Below are 22,085 nucleotides of genomic sequence, written 5' to 3'. Positions count from 1 at the left end.
GAAGGTGAACAATTTTGTACATACATACTTGAATTCACTTATCAGTATACTTACAGGAATAATTCTTAGATGTGGATTTATAGGATAAATATTTGCATTTTAAAACTTAATAGGCATTCCCTGTAAAGATTTTGCACAAATTAATTTTCTTACCAACACATTACCACATAACATGCTTACCATATCAATACAAATAATTTGGATAATTCCAAATGATCTACAGCATAACTTCCAGTTAGTAGAATGGGTATAACAATGTTTCCATAAACATCCTTTACCCTAAATTCAATATTCATTAAGCTCCCCAGACTTCACAAAGTCTAGAGTGGATCCCATGAAATATACACTTTATAAAGCAACTCTGTGTACTCACATTGATGTCTTCTAAGTCTAAATTATTTAGAACAATATTGTTCCTCTTCCAGATGATGGGAGGTCTCAGGGCTCCCTGAATGGCACAGCTCAGAACAGCACTTTGTCCCACGGTGGCTGCAGTGACGCTGAGTTTCTGATCGTCAGGCAGACTCAACTGGATCACCTCTGTAATGATAAAGTGTCAGCAATGCTGATGAGTGTATAGTTTTGTAAGGTTAATTAGTAAAAAGTTTCTGAATACCAGTAATTAAGGCTTTTAATTTGGATTAAAGGGAAAAAAGCTTGTGATGAAATGAAGAAAGAGTAAATTGTTTCCAATAAAAGGTCAGAATGACATTTCAATTTAATTGATTGACAAGCATCCTCATGAGGCAAAGAACTATTAAACATGAAATGAATATCAGAAGTGGAGTTATACTAAGTCTGGCAGACTGCACCCAAAAGGGAGATAAATTATTTAACTGCCAAATCGACATGTAGCGTGTCATCGGCATTGAAATAAAAATGATGTTGTTTATTCACTGATAGATTTATACTGTAGGTGAGGTGAGATCATTGCTGGCTGGCTTCAGAGAACACTAGCATAGCTGAATGGGTAAAATGCATCATTATGCTGGGAAACTTAAATTGACTCTAAAGGAATAGATTTATTTGAGAAGTTGAAGGAGAACAAAATCTGAACTTCACCAACCAAACAGCAATTAAGTGAAATTCTATCAACTGTCCCAACAATCACTTCCCGATCCTTAAATTTGAAAGTTAAATATCATATTTTAACTAACCAGTGTACACATTTCTGCCAATGTACTCATTTCTGTTTATTGCTGAAAATGAAAACACTATTTGAAATCTGGATGTGGCTTTCCTTATCTGTTTTCACTCAATCTTTACCAACTGTGAGAATTAAGAACTATGTCATTGTCAATTATCATAAAAGATGACTGGGATAATGTCTACTAATTCTGCATCCATATGTTAATAAAAACTGTCCTTTTGTTTCCAGCTGACATTCACAGACACTAACTTTTCTACACTATGATTGAGTCTTGTTTTGACTTTGCTTAGTCTTAGCCAGGTTAGAAATACCAAAAATGACTATTTTCATTTAAATGTCAATGTGAAGGAGTGAAATAATTGTCCTTTGTTCCTTTGTTGTGGTTGGTATTATTTTTCAAGAGGGGTTGAGAGGAGAAAGTAGTATCTTTAATTTGTAATAAACATGGTGATGTGCAATTTTGGTAGTCTACTTCAGAGACCCCCCTCCCTACCTGTCAGGATTCTACCTTCTTTGTTTCTCTTTCTTAATCCTATCTTCCCTTGAGGAGGAAGAAGATGCTAATCAAGTGAATTTTATAGAATATAACTACTCAATGAAGAGTCAGTTGATTTTTGGTACTATCACAAATTGCAGTGCCAAAAATGGTCCATGCTTTTGCATCAGAAGGCCTGGACTGAACATATAATCCACACCCCCCAACACATTAAGTTTTAATGTTCAGTGATGTGCAGTGTTATCAGTACTGGCTGACACCTCATTATCTGATGAAAATAAACAGAAATATACTGACACCCATATACTATTATACAGTATATACTTTCTAAGTCTAAGAGTCATAGTTATCTGGGTAAATATTGCTTTGTTTTGTCAAAGAAGGATATAGGGATGCTCTTGAAATTGAAAAACTCTACTAGAGAGAGGCTCAGCCCAAACATTCTTTTGGTAGGTACATCACCAGAAATAAGGATAGGTAGCCAGACAGAAACCGTTAGTGAATATCTTATTCAATCCTGTATAGAGAGTTTAATCTTCCCTGGATGACATATTCCTATTTTATTTTAATGCTTCCTGAGTAATAAAAACATAGAGAATATTTTCAGTCTGCTTTTCTTTAATATATATTTTTCCTGTGTATATATAGATATATACATATATACATATGTGTATATATAGGTATATACATATATACATATGTGTATATGCACACACAGACACATACACACACATATATATATATCTACACACAAATATATAAAACTAAAAGAAAATATATTTGACCAATTGGAATAGGAAAAGTTGAAATATGCAGACACAGTGTTCCATTATGTCTTTGTTGAGTATTATAAACTTATTGAAAGAGAGAACATTACAAAGGTAATAACATCATGTAGAGTATCATGTAATAATTATTAATAATTTTCAATTTGCATTCCTGAATTCCAGCTTCTGGTTCCTCATTAAATAATGTAAGAAATAATGGGACATCTGGTTCTAAAAACAGCATGTTAATATTGGCTATTCTGACATTTAGAAATACAATTGCTACTAAGTCACCCTGAAATCTCTTCACTAACCTTCTGCATCTGGTATTAGGTCCTGGGCCATCTGAATTAGCTGTTCTTTTCATAGTTATATATTAAAATACTAATTATGTAATACAATCATCTTTGTATAATGCTGAGATTTGGCATAACATTATGTGGGACATCTTTCTAAAGTTTTTTGAGAAGATGCATAATTAAAATAATTACTATTCAATTAGAATATTAACATGCACAGAAAACAGTTTTTAAAAAAATTTAGAGCTACACTTTAAATTATTTTAAATCTATCTTGGTAATATGAATTACTAAATAATTATATGTATTTTGAAAACTCTATAGAATGTTTTCTGCATATTTCAATGCTTAATGTTTCACCTCTTCCCTGCTATATCAGATAGAGCCACATACACCAAACCAATTATGTTCACTGGTTACCTCTCAAAATCAAGTAGCCCTTCCCTTAAATAAATTTAGCACCAAGATTTCTTTGCGCTACACAACTTCCATGCCCATCTTTACTTGTCTTTGTGATTGTTATTAACAGGCAAAAATTTAATCTCATAAAATTACAAATGTTAACATTTTATTCTTAAATTTCATCAAGAATGCATTAGTGATGAGTAAGATGCTTATTAAAAATGTCATATTTACAAGTTTCGTTGATACATGATCATTATGTCTGGAAATGTGTTAACAACCTGAAACAATCACTATGAATCAAGCTGTAATTTAATTTAAAACTGATTTAAGATATATCATTACAGGTTGTTTTTCTCAGAGTGTATTTACATTTTAATGATTATAGTTGTTAGTTTAGAAATGAGTTTCAAATAAAATATTGAAAACTTAATCCTTTATCCACTATGGTTAATTTATGTTTTCTGGGATATACATTAGTGATGGCATATTTCATTTTGTAGCATTTTATCCACAAACATCTTATGCTTGTTAGGTACTGATACCTGTTTTGCAACAAATGCACTGATCAATTTAATGCCCTTCTACATCCCTTCTGCTCTAATGATAGTGCATTTTAATGATATTTACTGAATATCTTTTTTAAGTAAAATCACATACAATGCATGATACATGCAGAAGAGTCATCTGGTGCCCTGACAAAAGGTATTAATAAAAACATATAGGCTGGGTATAAAAAATGGTACTAACTGTATTGACACACTTCAGTACTTCTGTCTTCTACAAATTTTGCCTCCTATTGGAGGCCCTCTCAAGTATTCAAGGAATGAAGTTCGAGTTTTCATGGTATTTTCTCTGATCGCATGTTAGGAAGACAATGCCATTTCTAGTCCAATGTTTGCTTTTGATTACTTAGGAAACCTAAGAGTCAAGTAAAATCATTTCTCATTGTGAATCCTTTCCTATGCTTTCTCATTTTGAAAATTTGGTTTAGAGAAATATTAAGAGCTTGCTTTCAAAAGAACGAAACATTGGAAGTTTTTTTCTAGAAGAATTGAAGCCAAAGAGACAAGCATAATTTAGTATAACTGAAACAATGCCTGGTGGGTATTTATGAAGTGTTTATTCCAATAGAATTTAGGTGCTAGAAATGGTAATATAAACTTGAGTAAAAATATTATGTCATTTTAAACACATACAGAAAGATAATGAAATATTATAAATATTTGTGAGCCACAGAGGACAATTTTAGTAACTTTGAAAATTTCTTTTAAAATAATGGGAAGAACAGAGCTGATCATAAGTTCTTATATGTCTTAAATAAGAGTGTAAATTCATGTGTACACTTTTTCCATGAGTAAATTAAAACTAGTCTAGACAAACTTTCCTGGCCAGCCGAGGTTGCCAAGGACCAAGTGGAGGCCTAGAGTTAGGACAGAGAAAAAGGCAGCGTGTTTAGTGGTTATAAAGGGATAACAGAAGTAGCAATGCATAAATTTTCAAGATACCTTTAATACACCAGACAGAGAGGAAAATGGAGAGGTCTAAATTGGGAGAGAAGAGTCTGTTAAGAAATGGGGTAAAAGAATCCTGAGTTTATTCTGAAAAGAAGCAGCTAGCAGAGAGGAAGACTCTGAAGATGCAATTGAGAAAATAATTATTTCTGCCAAAAGTTTTGAAAGCAATAAGGAGGACTTATAATCACAAATATGAATAGAAGTAGTTAGTAGCTAAAAGGTAGTTTCTTCCAATGCCATTAGGACTGAAAAGTTATAAAAATACATGAATAAAAGATTTTTCAATACAAGGTATCTATAAAACAATGAAGAAAAGATTCTTGTGCAAAATTGGAATTTTGCTTTTCGTTCTTCTTATATTCTCCTTATTCTGCAATAATGACAATACAATCCTATAGACAGGATTGTATTTTGATACTACTTCAAGCAGTTTTACATATTAACAATAGCAAGTCTCATTTTCTTTTTTATTCATGATTTTGATATTCCTTTAGTGGTCTTATAAATATAGTACAATTTCATTCAACCTCTTTGTTCAATTTCATTTAATTTCTTTCTTTCAAATGAATTATACACAGTTGAATTTTAAGATAAATAAGTAAAAGATCAGTCCATTTATTCAATGATATATATGACAATAATAACTTGGAAAATAATTCTTTTTTATGCAGAATGTTTCCATTTGAAAACTGATGTAACAAAAATTGTATCTAACAGAAAGAATTAGGTGGTCACTCAAAGTAGTAAAATTACTTTTAACTTTATTATTTGGAAAAGTTCACAGATGTAGACAACTGAATTATTTTAACATTATAATTATATACAGTGGAATAATAAGGTATTGACATTGCAAGGTATATCATATTAAGCTTAAAATTTCTTTACAAATGAGTTACTCCTTTAAACACATAGGTAAAAGGAAAGAATTGTGAGCATTTCTGAGCACATATTATTTATCAGGCATTGTTCAAAGCGTTTCATTGATTTATTTTTCATAACTAGCTTATAAGGTAGGTACCGATATTGATTTTGTTTCTTTTTAGATCTGTGATGCTGTCATGTGAGGAAGAGATAATTCAAGCCTCATTAGCCATCTTGTAAGCACAGTAATAACATTTTGTAACACACTAAAGATGGTAAATGCAAAGACAGAAGGACTTCATATCCTTGATCACAATGGGTGAGAAGACAGAAAACAATCATCTTAAAAAGATACATACATTGGGTGCATATATTAGAAATGATGAAAGATATAAAATCAATAATCTAAGCTTTCGCTTTTAAGAGCAAATTACATACAAATTAAGCCAAGGAAAAGAAATAATAAAAATTAGAACAGAAATAAATGGAAGTTTAAAATAAGAAATCAATAGAGAAATTCAATGAAAACAAAAATTGGTTATTTGAAATCAATAAGCATCAAATCAGGCTAACTAAGTGAAAAAGAAAGAGGACACAAGTTATTAACATCAGAAGTGACAGGATCACTACAGATCTCATAGATATTAAAAGGATAATAAAGGTACATGAACAAATTTATACCTGAAAATTTAATAATCTCAATGAAATGGACCAATTCCTTGAAAGACACAATCTTCCAAAACTCATACAAGTAGAAATAGACAATGTGATTAGGTCCATAGTTATTTATTTTTTATTTTTATTTTTATTTTTTTGAGACAGAGTCTCTCTTTGTTACCCGGGCTAGAGTGAGTGCTGTGGCGTCAGCCTAGCTCACAGCAACCTCAAACTCCTGCGATCCTACTGTCTCAGCCTCCCAAGTAGCTGGGACTACAGGCATGAGCCACCATGCCCAGCTAATTTTTTCTATATATATTTTTAGTTGGCCAGATAATTTCTTTCTATTTTTTAGTAGAGACGGGGGTCTCGCTTTTGCTCAGGCTGGTCTCAAACTCCTGACCTCGAGCGATCCACCCACCTCGGCCTCCCAGAGTGCTAGGATTACAGGCATGAGCCACTGTGCCTGGCCTTAGGTCCATATTTATTAAGTAAATTTAACTACTTATAAATCACCTTCACAAACAGAAAGCACCAGGCCCAGATGAGTTCGCTGGCGAATTCTACCAAAGATTTAAGGAAGAGTTTATATCAATCCTCTGCAATCTCTTTCAGAAGATAGAAGCAGAGGCCAGCAATACCCTAACGCAAAAACCAAACAGTGATTACAAGAAAAGAAAACTGTAGACCAGTATCTCTCACAAACATAGATGCTAAAGTCATCAACAAAGTATTAGCAAATCCAACCTAATAACATATGAAAAGAATTATACACCATGGCAAAGTGGAATTTCAGGTTTCAAAAATCAATTAATGTAATTCATCACATCAATAAGCTAAAGAAGAAACATCACATGATGTTGTTAATACATGCAGAAAAATCATTTGACAAATTCTAACATTCATTAATGATAACAACTCTCAGTAAACTAGCAATAAAGAGGAACTTCCTTGACAAAGAAATATCTTCCAGTTCAATAAAGAATATCTACAAAAAGCCTACAACTAACATCATAGTTAATGGTGAGAAACTTGAAGCTTTCTCACTAAGATCAGGAACAATGTAAGATGTCCCTGTCATCACTGATTTTCTTTTTTTTTTTTTTTTATTTTTTTAATTTTTTTATTTTATTTTATTTTTTTTTTGAGACAGAGTGTCACTTTGTTGCCCGGGCTAGAGTGAGTGCCGTGGCGTCAGCCTAGCTCACAGCAACCTCAAACTCCTGGGCTTAAGCGATCCTACTGCCTCAGCCTCCCGAGTAGCTGGGACTACAGGCATGTGCCACCATGCCCAGCTAATTTTTTCTATATATATTTTTAGTTGTCCAGATAGTTTATTTCTATTTTTAGTAGAGACGGGGTCTCACTCAGGCTGGTCTCGAACTCCTGACCTCGAGCGATCCACCCGCCTCGGCCTCCCAGAGGGCTAGGATTACAGGCGTGAGCCACTGCGCCCGGCCATCATCACTGATTTTCAACATAACACCAGAGTCCTAGCTAAGCAATAAGATAAGAAAAGAGAATAAAAGATATACAAATTAAGAAGAAAAAATAAAACTGTCATTGTTCACAGATGACATGATTTTCTATGTAGAAATACAAAAGAATAAACAATAAAACTCCTGAAACTTGTAACAATTACAGTAGGGTTCCAGGATATAATGTTAATATATAAAATTAACCACTTTCCTATATAACAGAAATGAACGAGAGGAATTTGAAATTAGAAAAAATACCATTTACATTAGCATCCCTGAAAATTAAATTTTTAAGTATAAATGCAACAAATCATGTATGAGATATATGTGTGGAAAATTATAAAACTCTGATGAATTAAATTAAAGAAGAACTAAATAAGTGGAGAAATAGTCCATGTTTGTAAATGGGACAACTCCTCAATATTATCCAAATTCCAATTTTCTCAGCTTTATCTATGGATTCAATAAAATTGCACTTAAAATCACAGCAAGTTATTTCATAGATATCAACAAACTGATTTTGAGGTTTATACAGGAAGGCAAAAGATCAAGATTAACCAAAAAATATTGATGGAAAAGAACAAAACTGGAGGACTGAAGCTACCTGAATTCAAGACTCACTATAAGGTAAATAATCAAGACAGTGTGGTATTGGAAAGAATAGATGAATAGATCAGTGGGACAGAATAGAGAGCCCAGAAATAGACCCACATCATATAGTGAACTGATCTTTGATAGAGCAAAGACAATGCAATGTAAAAAAGATAATCATTCAACAAATTGTTCTGGAACAACTGGACATCCATATACATAAATGAATACACATCCAAATCCTACGGCATTCAAAGAAATTGACTCAAAATGGATCAAATACCTAAATGGAAAACAAAAAAATTTACAAAACTAGATGATAAGAAAATTAGAAGACCTATTTGGTGATAACATTTTAGATAGGTCACCAAAGACATGGTACAAGAGAGAAATAATTGGTAAGCTGGATTTCATTAAATTTAAAAATACATATTTTCTGCAAAAGACACTGTCAAGAGAATGAAAAGACAAATCAGAGCGTGGGAGAAAATACTTTTGAAAGATATATCTGATAAAGGGCTGTTATTCAAAATAAACAAAGAACTCTTAAAAGTAAACAATAAGAAAACAAACAATTTAACTTACAAATGTGCCAAAGATATTAATAAACACTTCACTGAAGAAGGTACACAGATGGCATACAAGCATATGAAAAGGTGCTCCACAACATATGTCATCAGGGAAATGCAAATTAAAACAACAAAGAGATACCACTACATACCTCTTAGAAAAGTCATTATCTGGAGGACGTGGAGCAACAGGAGCTCTCTAATAGCCAGTGGGAATGCAAAATGGTACAGTCATTCCAATGGGAAGTTCGGGGGTTTCTTTCACAGCTAAATGTACTCTTACCTTATGATCCAGCAATTGTGTCTCCTAGTTTTTACCCAGATGAGCTCAAAACCTATGTTCACACAAAAACCTGCATATGGATATTTATATCAGGTTTATTCATAATTGCTGAAACTCTGAAGCAACCAAATATATCTTTCAGTAGGTAAATGAATAAATAAACTGTGGCACATCTGACCTGACAATGGTAGAAATTAATGTTAAAAATAAATTATTAATCCATAAAAGCATATGATGTGAACCTTAAATGCATATTACTAAATGAAAGAAGCCCATCTGAAAAGGCTGTATGTTGTAGGATTCCAGCTACACGACATCTGGAAAAGGCAAAACTACGGAGATAGTAAAAGGATCCATCAGTTATTGCTGGGATCATGGGTGAAGGAGGCATGGTAGGTAGATCACAGAAGACGTTTAGGTCAGTGAAACCACTCAGTATGCTACTATGATGGTGGACATGATTTACATTTGTAAAAACCCACAAAATGTACAGCAGCAAGAGTGAACTCAAACGTAAGCTACGGACTTTGGCTGACGTAGTTGTAACAAACATACCACTTTGTGGGGGGGCTGTTGATAATGGGGACTCTATGCAAGTGTGGAGTCTAATAGTATATGGGAAATCTCTGTGTCTTCCTCTAAATTTTGAGGTAAACCTAAAACTACTCTAAAAAACAAAGTCTTTTAAAAGATGATATATCCTGCAGATTATGAAGACTGAATAGCATGAAGGATAACAACACGAACTAAGTTGTCCAAACTTGGATTTGAAATATGACTTTGCTACCTGCCTCAGTTTGATTTCTAATGTACACTATTTGGGAGACTTTTAGCAAGTTTTTTAAAGTCCATTAGTGTCAATTTTCCCATCTTTAAAGTAAAGACGATTCCTAACTCTTAAGATTGATGTAAAGATTAGATATAATATTTTTAAATGCTTATTAAAGTCCTACTGGGCCTGCCTTTGGTACATTATACATATGGTGAGGCTGTCTTGGCTGTCTTTACTAATGAAGAGTTACTGCAGTATCTGTAGATTAAGATAGGCACTATTTCACCACGTTAGGAATATATTATTATTATTACTTTGACAATTTATCAAATGTATGTTTATAAATTTATGTATGGAAAATCCTATTAGTTTTATTTTCATAAATAAAAATTAATCAAAAGAGGAAAATCCAGGCCATTTGTAGACCATAGGCTAGATCATAAGGCTGTTTAATGTTCTATTTTGTTTATACTCATATATAAAAACTAAATATCTTTAGGTTATACTTAAATATATGTATACTTTCAAAAGCCATCAAAATAATGATAATGACTCTTCTACTTACAAAAAATCATGAAAAATATCAATGAAATGTTGAACTAATCAAGTATCTTCTTCCTATATGATTTGTTGGTGTAAATGTCATGTTTGATTTAAAAAATATTATCTTATAAATTTGTGATATATTGAACACATGCCATACTGAATTAATTTACTCTCTTTAATATATTTTTATTTAGATTGGAAAGAGAATGTGCATATACACACGAAGAAGAGAATCTAACAAGAAGAGTTTGCTGTGAATCCTCATTTGTCAGTCAGGGTAAAGTAACCAGTCAATCAATACCCATTTCCTGTATGTTAACGATGTATTCAGTGCCAGGTTAAAAAGCTATTACAGATATAAGGACAGAATGTTAACCTGTGTTCATTCCTTCAACTGATCTCAAGGCAACCGCAGGATGTTAATGCTGGAGTCAATCAAATGACATATTATTTGCTCTGTCTTTAATAAATTGAAAAATTTTCACAATTTTTTTAGATTACAGTCAGTCAGAGCTAAATTAATGAACTAATCCCTCCATGTGGTATAATAGAATTTGAGCCTTTCAGACTGAAAAAGACTTTAATATTGTTTGCCTAATTAAAACAATTCAGCTAAAAGAGATTGCTATTTCACTGATAACACACTGCTACTGATAAAACTGACACTGAGATCCAGCGCATTTGCCTTCACTATGAAGTTTTACAGTTAGTCTCTCCAGTATATTGCAGCAAATAGATGTGAACGGTGGGGAATTGGACACTGGCTGTTCGTTTTGGCAGCTCTTCACAGGGTCCAAAGACCGGGCCTCCGCTATGCAAATCCAGAAACAAATTTAACAATTCATCTGGAATTAATTAGACTATTGGGGATTGAGTGAGCTAATCAAAATCACAGGATACCTTTGTTTATATTGGAATACCAATTTATTCACTTACAATGGGGAAAACATCAGGTTTAGTAATAAGTGTCAGCTGTGAGCCTGGGAATCTCCCTTCTAATGCACAGGTCAAAGCTTCACAAGATGGATAAATAGAAAATTACAAAAAAGGGAGTTGGCTATTCTCAAGGCAGTCAAACTCTAATCAGCTAATGAATTGCCCTTTGCAGCTCTAAAGACATTTGTGCCAGAGAGGCTTTCTTGTTCTTGTCACTTTCAAGTTTATTGACAAATTCTTAGCCGTTCTCTCTCTCTCTCTCTCTTTTTTTTTTTCTTTTTTTTACTCTATGCACCATATATGTACAACTAGAGCATTAACTCAGGTAGACCACAGACGAATTGAGTACATTACAAGTTTCTTCACATCAGGAAATGTTCCCATGGTCTTAGGCTTGGCAAACTATGCCCATGGACCAAATCTGGTGTACCACCTGTTTTTGTGAATAAGTTGTATTGGAACACAGTCGTACCCATTCATTATTGTATTGTCTGTGTTGTCTGTGGCCGCTTTCAGCTATGTAGGCAGAGTTAAGTAGCTGCCACTGAGAACTGAGGGCATGCAAAACCTAAGATATTCAATTCCTGGCCCTTTACAGAAAGTTGCCTATTTATTAAAATACTACTTTGCCACTTTTGCATTCCTTTGACATGCTTAAGTTGTTTACATATAATCTATTGGATTTTGCTAATTCTCTTGATTCAGAACACTAAACCTAAGATAATTACATAGAATCTGCATGAAAAACTACTCTCATTTATATATGGGTGAGTTCATAAACTACTCTTGTATTTTTTTTTTTTTTTTTTACCTTCTTTGAGCCTTCGGTAAATAATGGCACAGGATGAGTTCCTACGATAACTACAACAGTTCTAGAGTCAAAAGCAACATGAAAAAGTCAAATTTATCCTATCTAATGCAATTTCTAGTCCCTGGTAGTAGCATCCTACCAGGTCTATCCTTTCCAAGTCTATTATTCGGAAGAATTATTATTTCTTCTCTCTTCTTAACACGCCATCAAAATGCAAATTCCCGGGACAGGTTCTCAGCCAGAAGGAAAGCAATCTGATTATCCCATGTAAATCGTTCACAGGACTAATCTGTGAACAAGTTTGATTCTCCAAGAAGAGTATTTACATTTTAATAGGGAACATTTTAATTCAAATGTGTCTTTAACCACCAAAATGCTTAACAGAAATGCTTTTGAGAAGGAAACCTTCCAAGTAATCCTTGTCAATTCTCTGCCACCACTTTCTAAGAAACCAGAGGGATCTAGATCTGTCCCAGACCGTCTTAGTGTTTCCTTTTGTTAGACGACACTTTGGACAAGTTTGTTCCTCTGACTTCCTACTTGCTTTAGAAAACTTGCAATTATAAATACATTCTGTTCCCCCTTGTATATAAATCATCACCCAGCCTCTTGCTAGTTTTACAACCTAAGAACATTTTTTCTCAAGCTGAGACCTATCCTTTTCAGATGTAATCATCAAAGAAGACAGTGCCCCTGTCTCAGTCTCAGTGAGAGCATCAGAGCCTAACTTCAATAAATGCCAGTTAACAAACACAATGGTCTAAATACATGGACCAACTCCCTACACTCCCACTGTACTCCAGTACTTTTTTCACATGCTAACCCCAGGGCTTAATAACTTTCTTGTCTTTTGTTTTAGGGGAGTTTTGACCCCTATTGCAACAGTGAAGAACAGAATCTTCCATGCCCATTTAACTTGCCTGTGCAATTTTTCTTTGACAATCAGATATGAGATTTCTTTTTCTGAAAAATCTCCAATTTTGGCTTAACTCTTCCATTCATTCTCACTTATGCTTAAGAGAGAGGGAGTTTATAAAATATTAACTAGAGGGCCAATAACATTTAATTATGGTCTATGATTCCACAGACATCTAAAATTGAAAGAAACACAGATTGTCCTTGCTTATTTTCACCTCTCCCAAAATAAAAAGCCACAAATTTAAGAATTTTTACAAGCCTACAATGGGTGCTATACAATGATAATTTTATATCACTTAGAATTCTAGGACTGCATCTTCTCTGCATATGAATGTAATTTTAATTACTTTAAGTATATATTTCTCTTAGTATCTTGGAGGCATAATTTCAAACAGTATCACTACCTTGAAACTACAGTTCTTAAAAAATCATAAGTAATACGGTACAGTTGGAAGCTCTCCAGAAAATTAAACGCTATTTAGATGCCTAAGAACTCAGATTTTGGGTAATTCATCTTCATCATTAAAACAAAGAAGAGATGTGAACAATTATGCAATTAACTAAGTGCAAATATACACTCTGTACATTTATTGCTAAAAGTAATGTACTGGTTTAAATTAAACAGATTGAAAATGTATTTATATGAATTATAACATGTATGATTCTGTCTGTACAGATCTCAGATTTGCTATGGGGCATTTGATTATTTGAGAAGAGTGGTCCAGTACAATAAGTAAGGGAATCAGCATTGTGTGGCTTTTTGTACATGCAAAGTTCCCAATTTTTTATGTCGATTCAATATTTGTAGTAAGTTTTTCAATTTTGTGGAGATTTTACTAAATTACTATGTCTTTATCCTCCTCATCTGAACAAATTTTGTGAATGATATTCACTAGAAAAATAAAATGCATTTCTTTCCATAAAGAAGCTACTGAAGCAATTTCAGAAAACATTTAGTAATCCTTAATGCTTAACTAGTTATAACATCCTATGAAAAACAAACAAAACAGTTATTTGGTGATAAGCAGATAGTCAAACTCACATACAGATCTATTCTAGTCTCTGACACACTATTCCTTTTTTTGTAATAAATAAAATTTAACAGTATGGTCGAAGTCTCAAATGTCATTGTTTTTATATTGAAGTCTGAGTTTTATATTATTAATTTTATGATATGAAGTACATAATTTACTTTCCCAGATGGCATTTCTTTACATTTTTAAATGACTATTTTAAGGATATATTTTTATATTTATATTAAATTCATAATAATAATTTATTTTTAAAAAATTACAATGTATATAGAATTTATAGGATATTTCAATGTATGTTCATAAAATATCAAGGGAAAAAAGTAAAAGTATTTTAAACTTTATAATATGCTTTATCTGGAACTAAGATATGATCAAATACTGTATTATATATAAAATTGTTAACAAGAGTGATTTTATTTTGGCTGTGTACTATTTAGTACACAATTAAAGGAAACTGAAGTATTAGTGCAAAAGAGAAACACTCTGTAGGTTTTCACTACTAATAGAAATATATTTTTTAAAAAACACAAATACATATTTTGATAAAATGTGAAAATTTAAGGTTTTACAGCACTGACATGGTAACAGACAGAATTTCTTTGGGAAGACAGCATAAGGTGGAAGGAATAAAAATGAGGAAAGAAAGAAATAAAAAGATTTGGTACAGCAGATTCAATGCAAGGAATGTACAGAATTAAAGACAGGTGATGGGGAAAATATCTTATGGACAATTGTATCACCCACTGGTTTCTTTTCTCCATTGCTATCTGGCCTTTGATGTAAATAACACTAAAAGTAAGAAATTACCTATAACTCTTTTAATATTTACATCTCTTTTCAGAAGGAAAAAATGCTCCAAGACTCAACAGTCAGAGCTGCATACTCTGTGACATATTTTGCACTCTCAAGCCCCACTGAGGCAAGGCACTGTTGTCCTATCAGTATGTTACCCTGCAAAGGGTCTCTCTGATAGGCTTGTTTGATTGGGATATTACATATTTAAGAGGTAGATAGTGATCATGCCAGGGGCTAACGTCTGTAACTTAGCAGTTTATCAGGAAAAATGCAACAAAGACAGTCAATATGCAGTAGACCCAGAGAGACTGTTAATTTTGACAAAGAAACTTTTCAGTCCCAATATATCCTATTCTGCTTAACATGGGATGGGAATATATTCTGTTCCTTGGAAATGCCCTGGGCTTCCATGCCCAGTGTATTTGCTGCACTTCTGGGGCTCCAAAGGAAATAGATCCTTTCTCTCCCATTCAGAAGTATATGGCTCAGTATCTGAGATTAGCTTTATAATATAGATTGAATCAGTTGAGATGTCTACTTCAAGACTAACATCATGCAAATAGATTTAAAGGCAAAAATGAGACTACAGATAAAACAGAATACTCCATAAACATTTTAATTCACCAAATAAATGTGACTCTAGATGGGAATGCTCTTAATCACATCAATAAAAAAGTAAAACAATAACACTTGATAATGATTATTTAATTGCTCATTCTCATTAAAAATAACATACTGTTAAAATTATGTGGGAATATATTTCATTAGTGTTATTCTTTCTATGGAAACTTGATAAACCTAGACATTTGTTATTTTATTTTTGAATTTGGGCTATAAAAGGTGTACATCATATTTTCTAAATGCATATAACTAGTATTTCATTTATTTTGAAAATAGTAATACAAATGAACACATGCAACACAATATTTCTCTAGTATTTCTTAATTATCGGTTTAATACTATATAATTCAGACATTAAACTGGCCATTTGTTCAAATAGCAACCCAGGAAGACACTGAGTTCCTTAACTAAATCCTCTTATCCTCATAATGTCAAATCTCTGTAATTAGCACATTATTTTTATATAATCCATGTCATGAAAACACAAACTTGGATATATTAATTTCCTTAGGAATACAAATATTAAAATTCCACTTATGCTGATAGAAAACAAGATAGAAGCAAAAAAAACCCAACCTGGAATCATGACTTAATTTATGCTAATGAGATGCCATCTGATAGAAAATCTTTAAAAATTGTTAATACACATTTTCTATGAATGATATAGGTCATATTTTCTGGGAGAAAGAAACATTGCAAAGGAAGTACTATATTTCAACTTCATGAGTGTATTATCACATAAACTATATTATTTTGCCATGTAGCATATTACCCAAAATAAACTGATTTGTGTGACATAGTTGTAGGGAGCAAAGGACATCAGATCAGTGCAAGGTGGTTTCTGGTTGGATTCTGAATTTAAATTCTGACTGTCACTTGCTAGTTATAGGATATTAATTTCCTCATATGGAAAATGAGGGTAATGGCAATAGCTATATAATAGACATCTTGTCAGGATTAATATAAAATGCTTAGTAAATATCCCATAATGGAAGTTATTAATATAATTAGGCTACCAAACATTACCCCTCCAAGTAATTCCAATCTTATGATGTGACACTTGTTTAAAACAAACTTACAATTATTCACAATAGTATCTGGAAAACATACACATATATGTATATATGTGTGTGTGTATATATATATGAGTGTGTAAAAATCACACAAACATACACACACATACAAAGGAGTATACAAAGAAAATGTTTACTTTCCTTGAGATCAGTGTAGTTTTTAAGGTTGTTTTCAGATTTTCCAAGAATACCAATACTCATAAATGAATTAATTCACCTTTTATTTTACACATTAACTAATGTCAGCATTACACAATTAAAAATACTTTTTACTGTTAAAAATATATTGATAGTAATATCTTAAAAATATATTTAAATATATTAAGATAGCAATATATTTCTTTCTAAATTGATCTATATGTATAATTCTTCTCTCTTCATATAGAATACAATTTTATAAATGTTAAAAGTTACATTTAAATTGAAATTTAAAGATGACCCCAATTTGGGGAATTTATATGTAAATGATACCCAGTTTTAATCATAAAAGCACAAATTGTTCTTTTTTTTTTTTTTTCCTAGGCAGAGTCTCACTCCGTCATCCTGGGAAGAAGCCTGGCTGATTTTCTATTTTTAGTAGAGACAGGGTCTCACTCTTGCTCAGGCTGGTCTCGAACTCCTGAGGTCATTCCATCCTCCTGCCTCAGACTCCCAGAGTGCTAGGATTACAGGTGTAAGCCACTGCACCTGGCCCACAATACTAATTTGAAACTATAGTATATATTTCTTTGAGAAATATTCAGTTATTTATAGCATTTAATTTACATATATTTCCAAGTAAATAAAGAATGAAGAGTGAGAGAGAGTGCACAACAGAAAGAGACAGAGAAATAGAGAGGCAGGGAGAGGCAAATAGAGAGATGGGGACAGAGAAAGGGAAGGGGCAGAGTCAAGCAAAACAATAAATTCAAAATAATATTGCGTTTCAGAAAAAAATCTATATGATCTAAGGTTGAAATCAATAGCTACCACTTCATAATATGTTGCTTTTATTTTAAAATGGTCATTCATTAGTTAACAAGTATTGAATGTGTGTCTATTATATATCATACCTTTTGAAACCTTACAAATTCTCTTCATGATGCTATCAGTCATATTGGACAGTCATAGGACAGAAATATTTAGCTACAAAGTGTCAAGCATTTCAATACTGAACTCTGGTCCCTGTTGCTTCCATGTGAGAACTGAACAGTTGTTCACTTTCTCTAAAGAGCTGAAGTTACAGTTTGCACTTTAGTTTTCTCAAGACTAGGAAGACTGTAATTAAAATCTACTCTCTTGGGGATTTCCAAGTATATAATACATTGTTACTAATTATAATCACTATGTTGTACAATAAAGAGATGGTTGTACACCATATATATTACACACACGATTTTTATTTGTTAATTAAAGAATAAATTAATTAAAAATTATTGACCCCAAAAATGTAGACTGCAATTGAATGACTAAGAAATAATGCAGCAAAACTTGAATTTTCATAGGCAGGTTGGTCAATATAAATATCTGTGATGTATGCAATGGTTTAATATACTATATATATGAATATGTATAATCTAGATATATTTTATATAGCATATATATTATACGTATTATATAATATATAAATACATGTACTATATATATATACACATATATAGATATCCCACATATTTGGAAATAAATCACAGTGCCCATGCTCACATAGTTCATCCTCACAGTAATTAATTTAATTAATTAGAGATGTAAATATTGGGAAAGAAGTGAAAAGAGTAAAGGGAGTAATTATAAATCTGCACTCTTGGTTTTTCCACATCAAGAAAAACAAAATATTGGCAACATTCTTCAACCTCATTTTTCAGACATTTGGATTCAGAGAAATGCAACAAGAGAACAGTGAGCCAATCTTGTAGTTTCTAACATTCTTTCAAGATTTGTTTTCATCTTTATTACTATTATATTAATGCTGACAATAGAAACTACGCAAATAAATCACTGATAATTTAGAACGGGAATATTACAATCCAGAGTGTAGTTGGATTTCAGAGAGACCTCTATCATCACATTTGATCAGCAGAAAGAAGAGTATGCATTTATCAGAGCTGAAGATATATTTTCAAAATAAACTGAAAACTCAGTGAAGGTGGAGAAAGTTTTGGAAAGATGAGAAGTGAGAAATGGGAAAACAGCAACACAGGATGAGATTTAATTTAGATAACTGTAAGGTAATACGCAGAAGGAATGCTAAGGGAAAGAAACAAGTTGAAGAGTGTTGGTTAGGGAGCACCATTTGGAGAGTTACTGTGGATTATTATGGGAGGGAATTTTGCTAAATGAGAATGAAGTAAAACTTAATAAAGTATTAGTTGTAGTATGTAAAGGGCATTATTAGCTTTTTATCTGTATACCTAGGGTCAATTTTAGCAAAAACTAATAACTTTAAAAAGAAGAAGAAGAATTATAATAGCTAAAATTTATTAGACACTAAGTCTGTGCTAAACATATTATATTCTTTATCTTAGTTTTGAAGACTTAAGTGAATATTGAAGCAAATATTCTTATTACTCCTGTTTTATTAATGGGAAATTAGGTCTTAGAGAGTTTAAGTAATTTTTCAAGGTTGTATAGTTATAAATGGTGAATCAAGGTGATACAAAATTTGAAAATTTATAAAACTTAAAGAAGAAAAATTTAAAACATCCTGCAAAAGCACTGGATATTACTATAGGAATAAAGAGTTTCATTAAAACATAATTTTCAAAAATGATAGTGATAGCTAACATACATTGGATACTTACTATATGCTACATACTATTTTCCATGCTTTGATAGTTCTGATTTATTTAATTTTCAAAAATCATATGAATTGGAATGATTATCCCATTTTTACAGTAGGGACACTGAAGCAGGAAATGAGCATGCAATGTGCCTAAGGTCACATAGCTATTAAGTGGTAGAGTGGCCTGTGAGTTCTATACCTGCCACGCCCAGTCTGTGAATATGCACTAGTTGTTATTATGCTATGCTGAAAAAATACTGGGAAAAGGGGCAAAGGTATACCAGAATACAAGTGTAGAAAAAATAAAATAAAAAGGGAATTATTGAAAAAGCATCATGCCTACTATATAGTGTAATTATTAATAAATATTTATTGAATACATAGAAAATAACCTGAGTTAGGGAAAGTTTGAGATAAACATGATCTCATTGAGAAAATAAAAATAATAAACCAATATAATCTCTTCCTTCATTCAGTTGACAATATTTGCTGAGCACATACTATGTGCTAGGCACTCTTCTGATGTAAAAAATACATTTTGAAATAGAAAAGGTCATGCCCTTACAGAGCTTATATTTCAGAAATTACAAAACAATATTATGCCAGGGTTCAAACATTTACACATTTTGATTCTGAACTATATTCTTCCAGTCATGAATCAAAACATTTCATAATATAAAGTATATCCATTAATATACCAAAGATATTAAAAGTTATAATTTTAATTTTAAAAAGTTTACTTTGCATAAATATTTATTTATGGAAGAAAATAATAATATATTATATTGAAAATGAATATAGCCCAAATTTTAATGTAAGTACCTAGTGCTTTGAAATTCAAGTTAATTAGATTTGAATTTGATGCTATGTCATATATTTTGCTTTTCACATCCCATTTCAAGCTCTGAATCTACTTAATATCAATGTTGGGACCACTTAACCATCTTGTAAGCATCTTGTAAGCATATTGCCTCAATCCAAGATATTTTTTGTTCCTTTCGTTCCCTATTTACTCACTCCTTCGGACTCACCATTCCCTATTCAGCTTCAGGTCCACTAAGTTTTAGATTAAGAGTCTTTACTTAATCTGTTTAATAAAGGGGCTCCTCAATAACAGGTGAAGTGAAGTGCCAGCAGCTTTAGCTTTTCTGGTTCATGTTTTGTTTGTTTAGTTTTTGTCTTTATTCATCTACCATATGCATTTGGAAGGACAAGGGTGTGGTAGGGACATTCATTTTTTAAGTATTATGAATTATGCCACCTTTCTTAGAGATTAGAATTTGCTTTTATTTTAAGTGTTTTATATTTCTTTCTATTACACAAAGAAAAATTTGGGGAAAGAATCATAATAAAGTATATTTATTGATATAGCCTTCTAAATTTCCCCTGGAAGAAAATATCTGGAAAACATTTTGTCAAATAACAAATTTATGAAAGTTAAGTAAAAATCGTAACATACACAATAACAGTAGCATTAATAATGATTGAAAATAGATGATGCATTAAAAGACTGAAAATAGCAAGAGTCAAAGGAATTCCACGTTTTCAACTCTCTACTTTTTCTAAGTTCCTCTCTGACATTAAAGAAAAACACATTAAATCATTCAGTTCAATGAAGTGGAACACTGCAAATGGTAATGATATGAAGATGCAGTCCAGAAATCAAACTGAATTATAGAGTCAAAGCAAAAGTTCCATCACATAAGAGAGTAACTGTGGAAATCAATTAATGAAGCAGATAAATTCAGTCCTGGGTCACATGAATCAAGAAAATTAGCCTCTATGCATCCGTGTGTGTGTGAGAGAGAAAGATTTGAAAATAATGTCCATAAAACAGAAATTAGTCCACTAAATATGTCTAAATACTGAGGGTGAGAACAAACACTATTGCTTTCTGTTTTTTCTATTATAAAAGGAAATCAACAACAATAAAAATCTACATCACAAAAAATCTGAGAAATATAAAATAATTAGAAAACAAACTAGCAGACATCACTAGCATTTTGTCAAATTTCTTTCTAGCTATATTTTTATGAATGAATGGATGTTTGTGGGATTCAAATATGTTTATGTTTATTTTCCACTATTGTAACCAGGAATATACTAAACAAATTTCACAACCAATATGAATGCATTGGCACTGACCAATCAGAACAGGTGATATAGAGGGTACTGTTAAACCTGCCCATGCCAGTTGCATATTAGCCCTGACAACAATCAGAATTTGCATAAACACTGAAATCTTATTCATAATCATTATTAAAAATGACTGGATCATATTATATAGAGTAGATATAATTTATTTAAATATTTCTCTTTTGTATAATAAATGCAACACAATAAGGTACATAGCCATAACTATATTTTCCCTTATATTGTCGCACTTTCATTTCAAAATAGGAATGGAAAGGTTAAAATTTAGAATGTTTTAAGATGATTGGTACATGTTGCCAAATTTCTTTACAAAAGAAAAATTATTGTATAAAGATTTCATATATAGTCATGTCACTTAATGACAGGGACTCTTTATGAGAAATGAATCATTAGGCAAATTCATCATTGTGTGAATATCATAGAGTGTTCTTACACAAACCTAGATGGTTTACACCATCTATTACACACCTAGGCTATATAGCATGGCTTATTACTCCTTGGCTACAAACCTGCACAGCATGTTACTGTAATAAATATTGCTTTAGGCAATTGTAAAACAATGGAAAGTATTTGTGCATATAAACATATCTGAACATA

The 22,085-nt window shown here is 31.9% G+C and overlaps 1 protein-coding gene across 3 annotated transcripts in view; it reads right to left on the bottom strand.

Annotated features, from left to right (window-relative positions):
* Positions 1-22,085, bottom strand: part of FSTL5 (follistatin like 5) — a 633,702-nt gene that overhangs the window by 215,452 nt on the left and 396,165 nt on the right. For all 3 annotated transcript variants that reach the window (XM_045552739.1, XM_045552740.1, XM_045552741.1), the window contains exon 7: positions 374-540. In XM_045552739.1, coding sequence (XP_045408695.1) covers positions 374-540 — 167 coding nt within the window. The remainder of the gene's footprint in view (positions 1-373; positions 541-22,085) is intronic.

The sequence above is a fragment of the Lemur catta genome, chromosome 5 (assembly GCF_020740605.2).
Source record: "Lemur catta isolate mLemCat1 chromosome 5, mLemCat1.pri, whole genome shotgun sequence".
Taxonomy (NCBI): domain Eukaryota; kingdom Metazoa; phylum Chordata; class Mammalia; order Primates; family Lemuridae; genus Lemur; species Lemur catta.
Note: the sequence above shows the minus strand (reverse complement) of the source record. Positions and strands in the feature narration are given on the sequence as shown.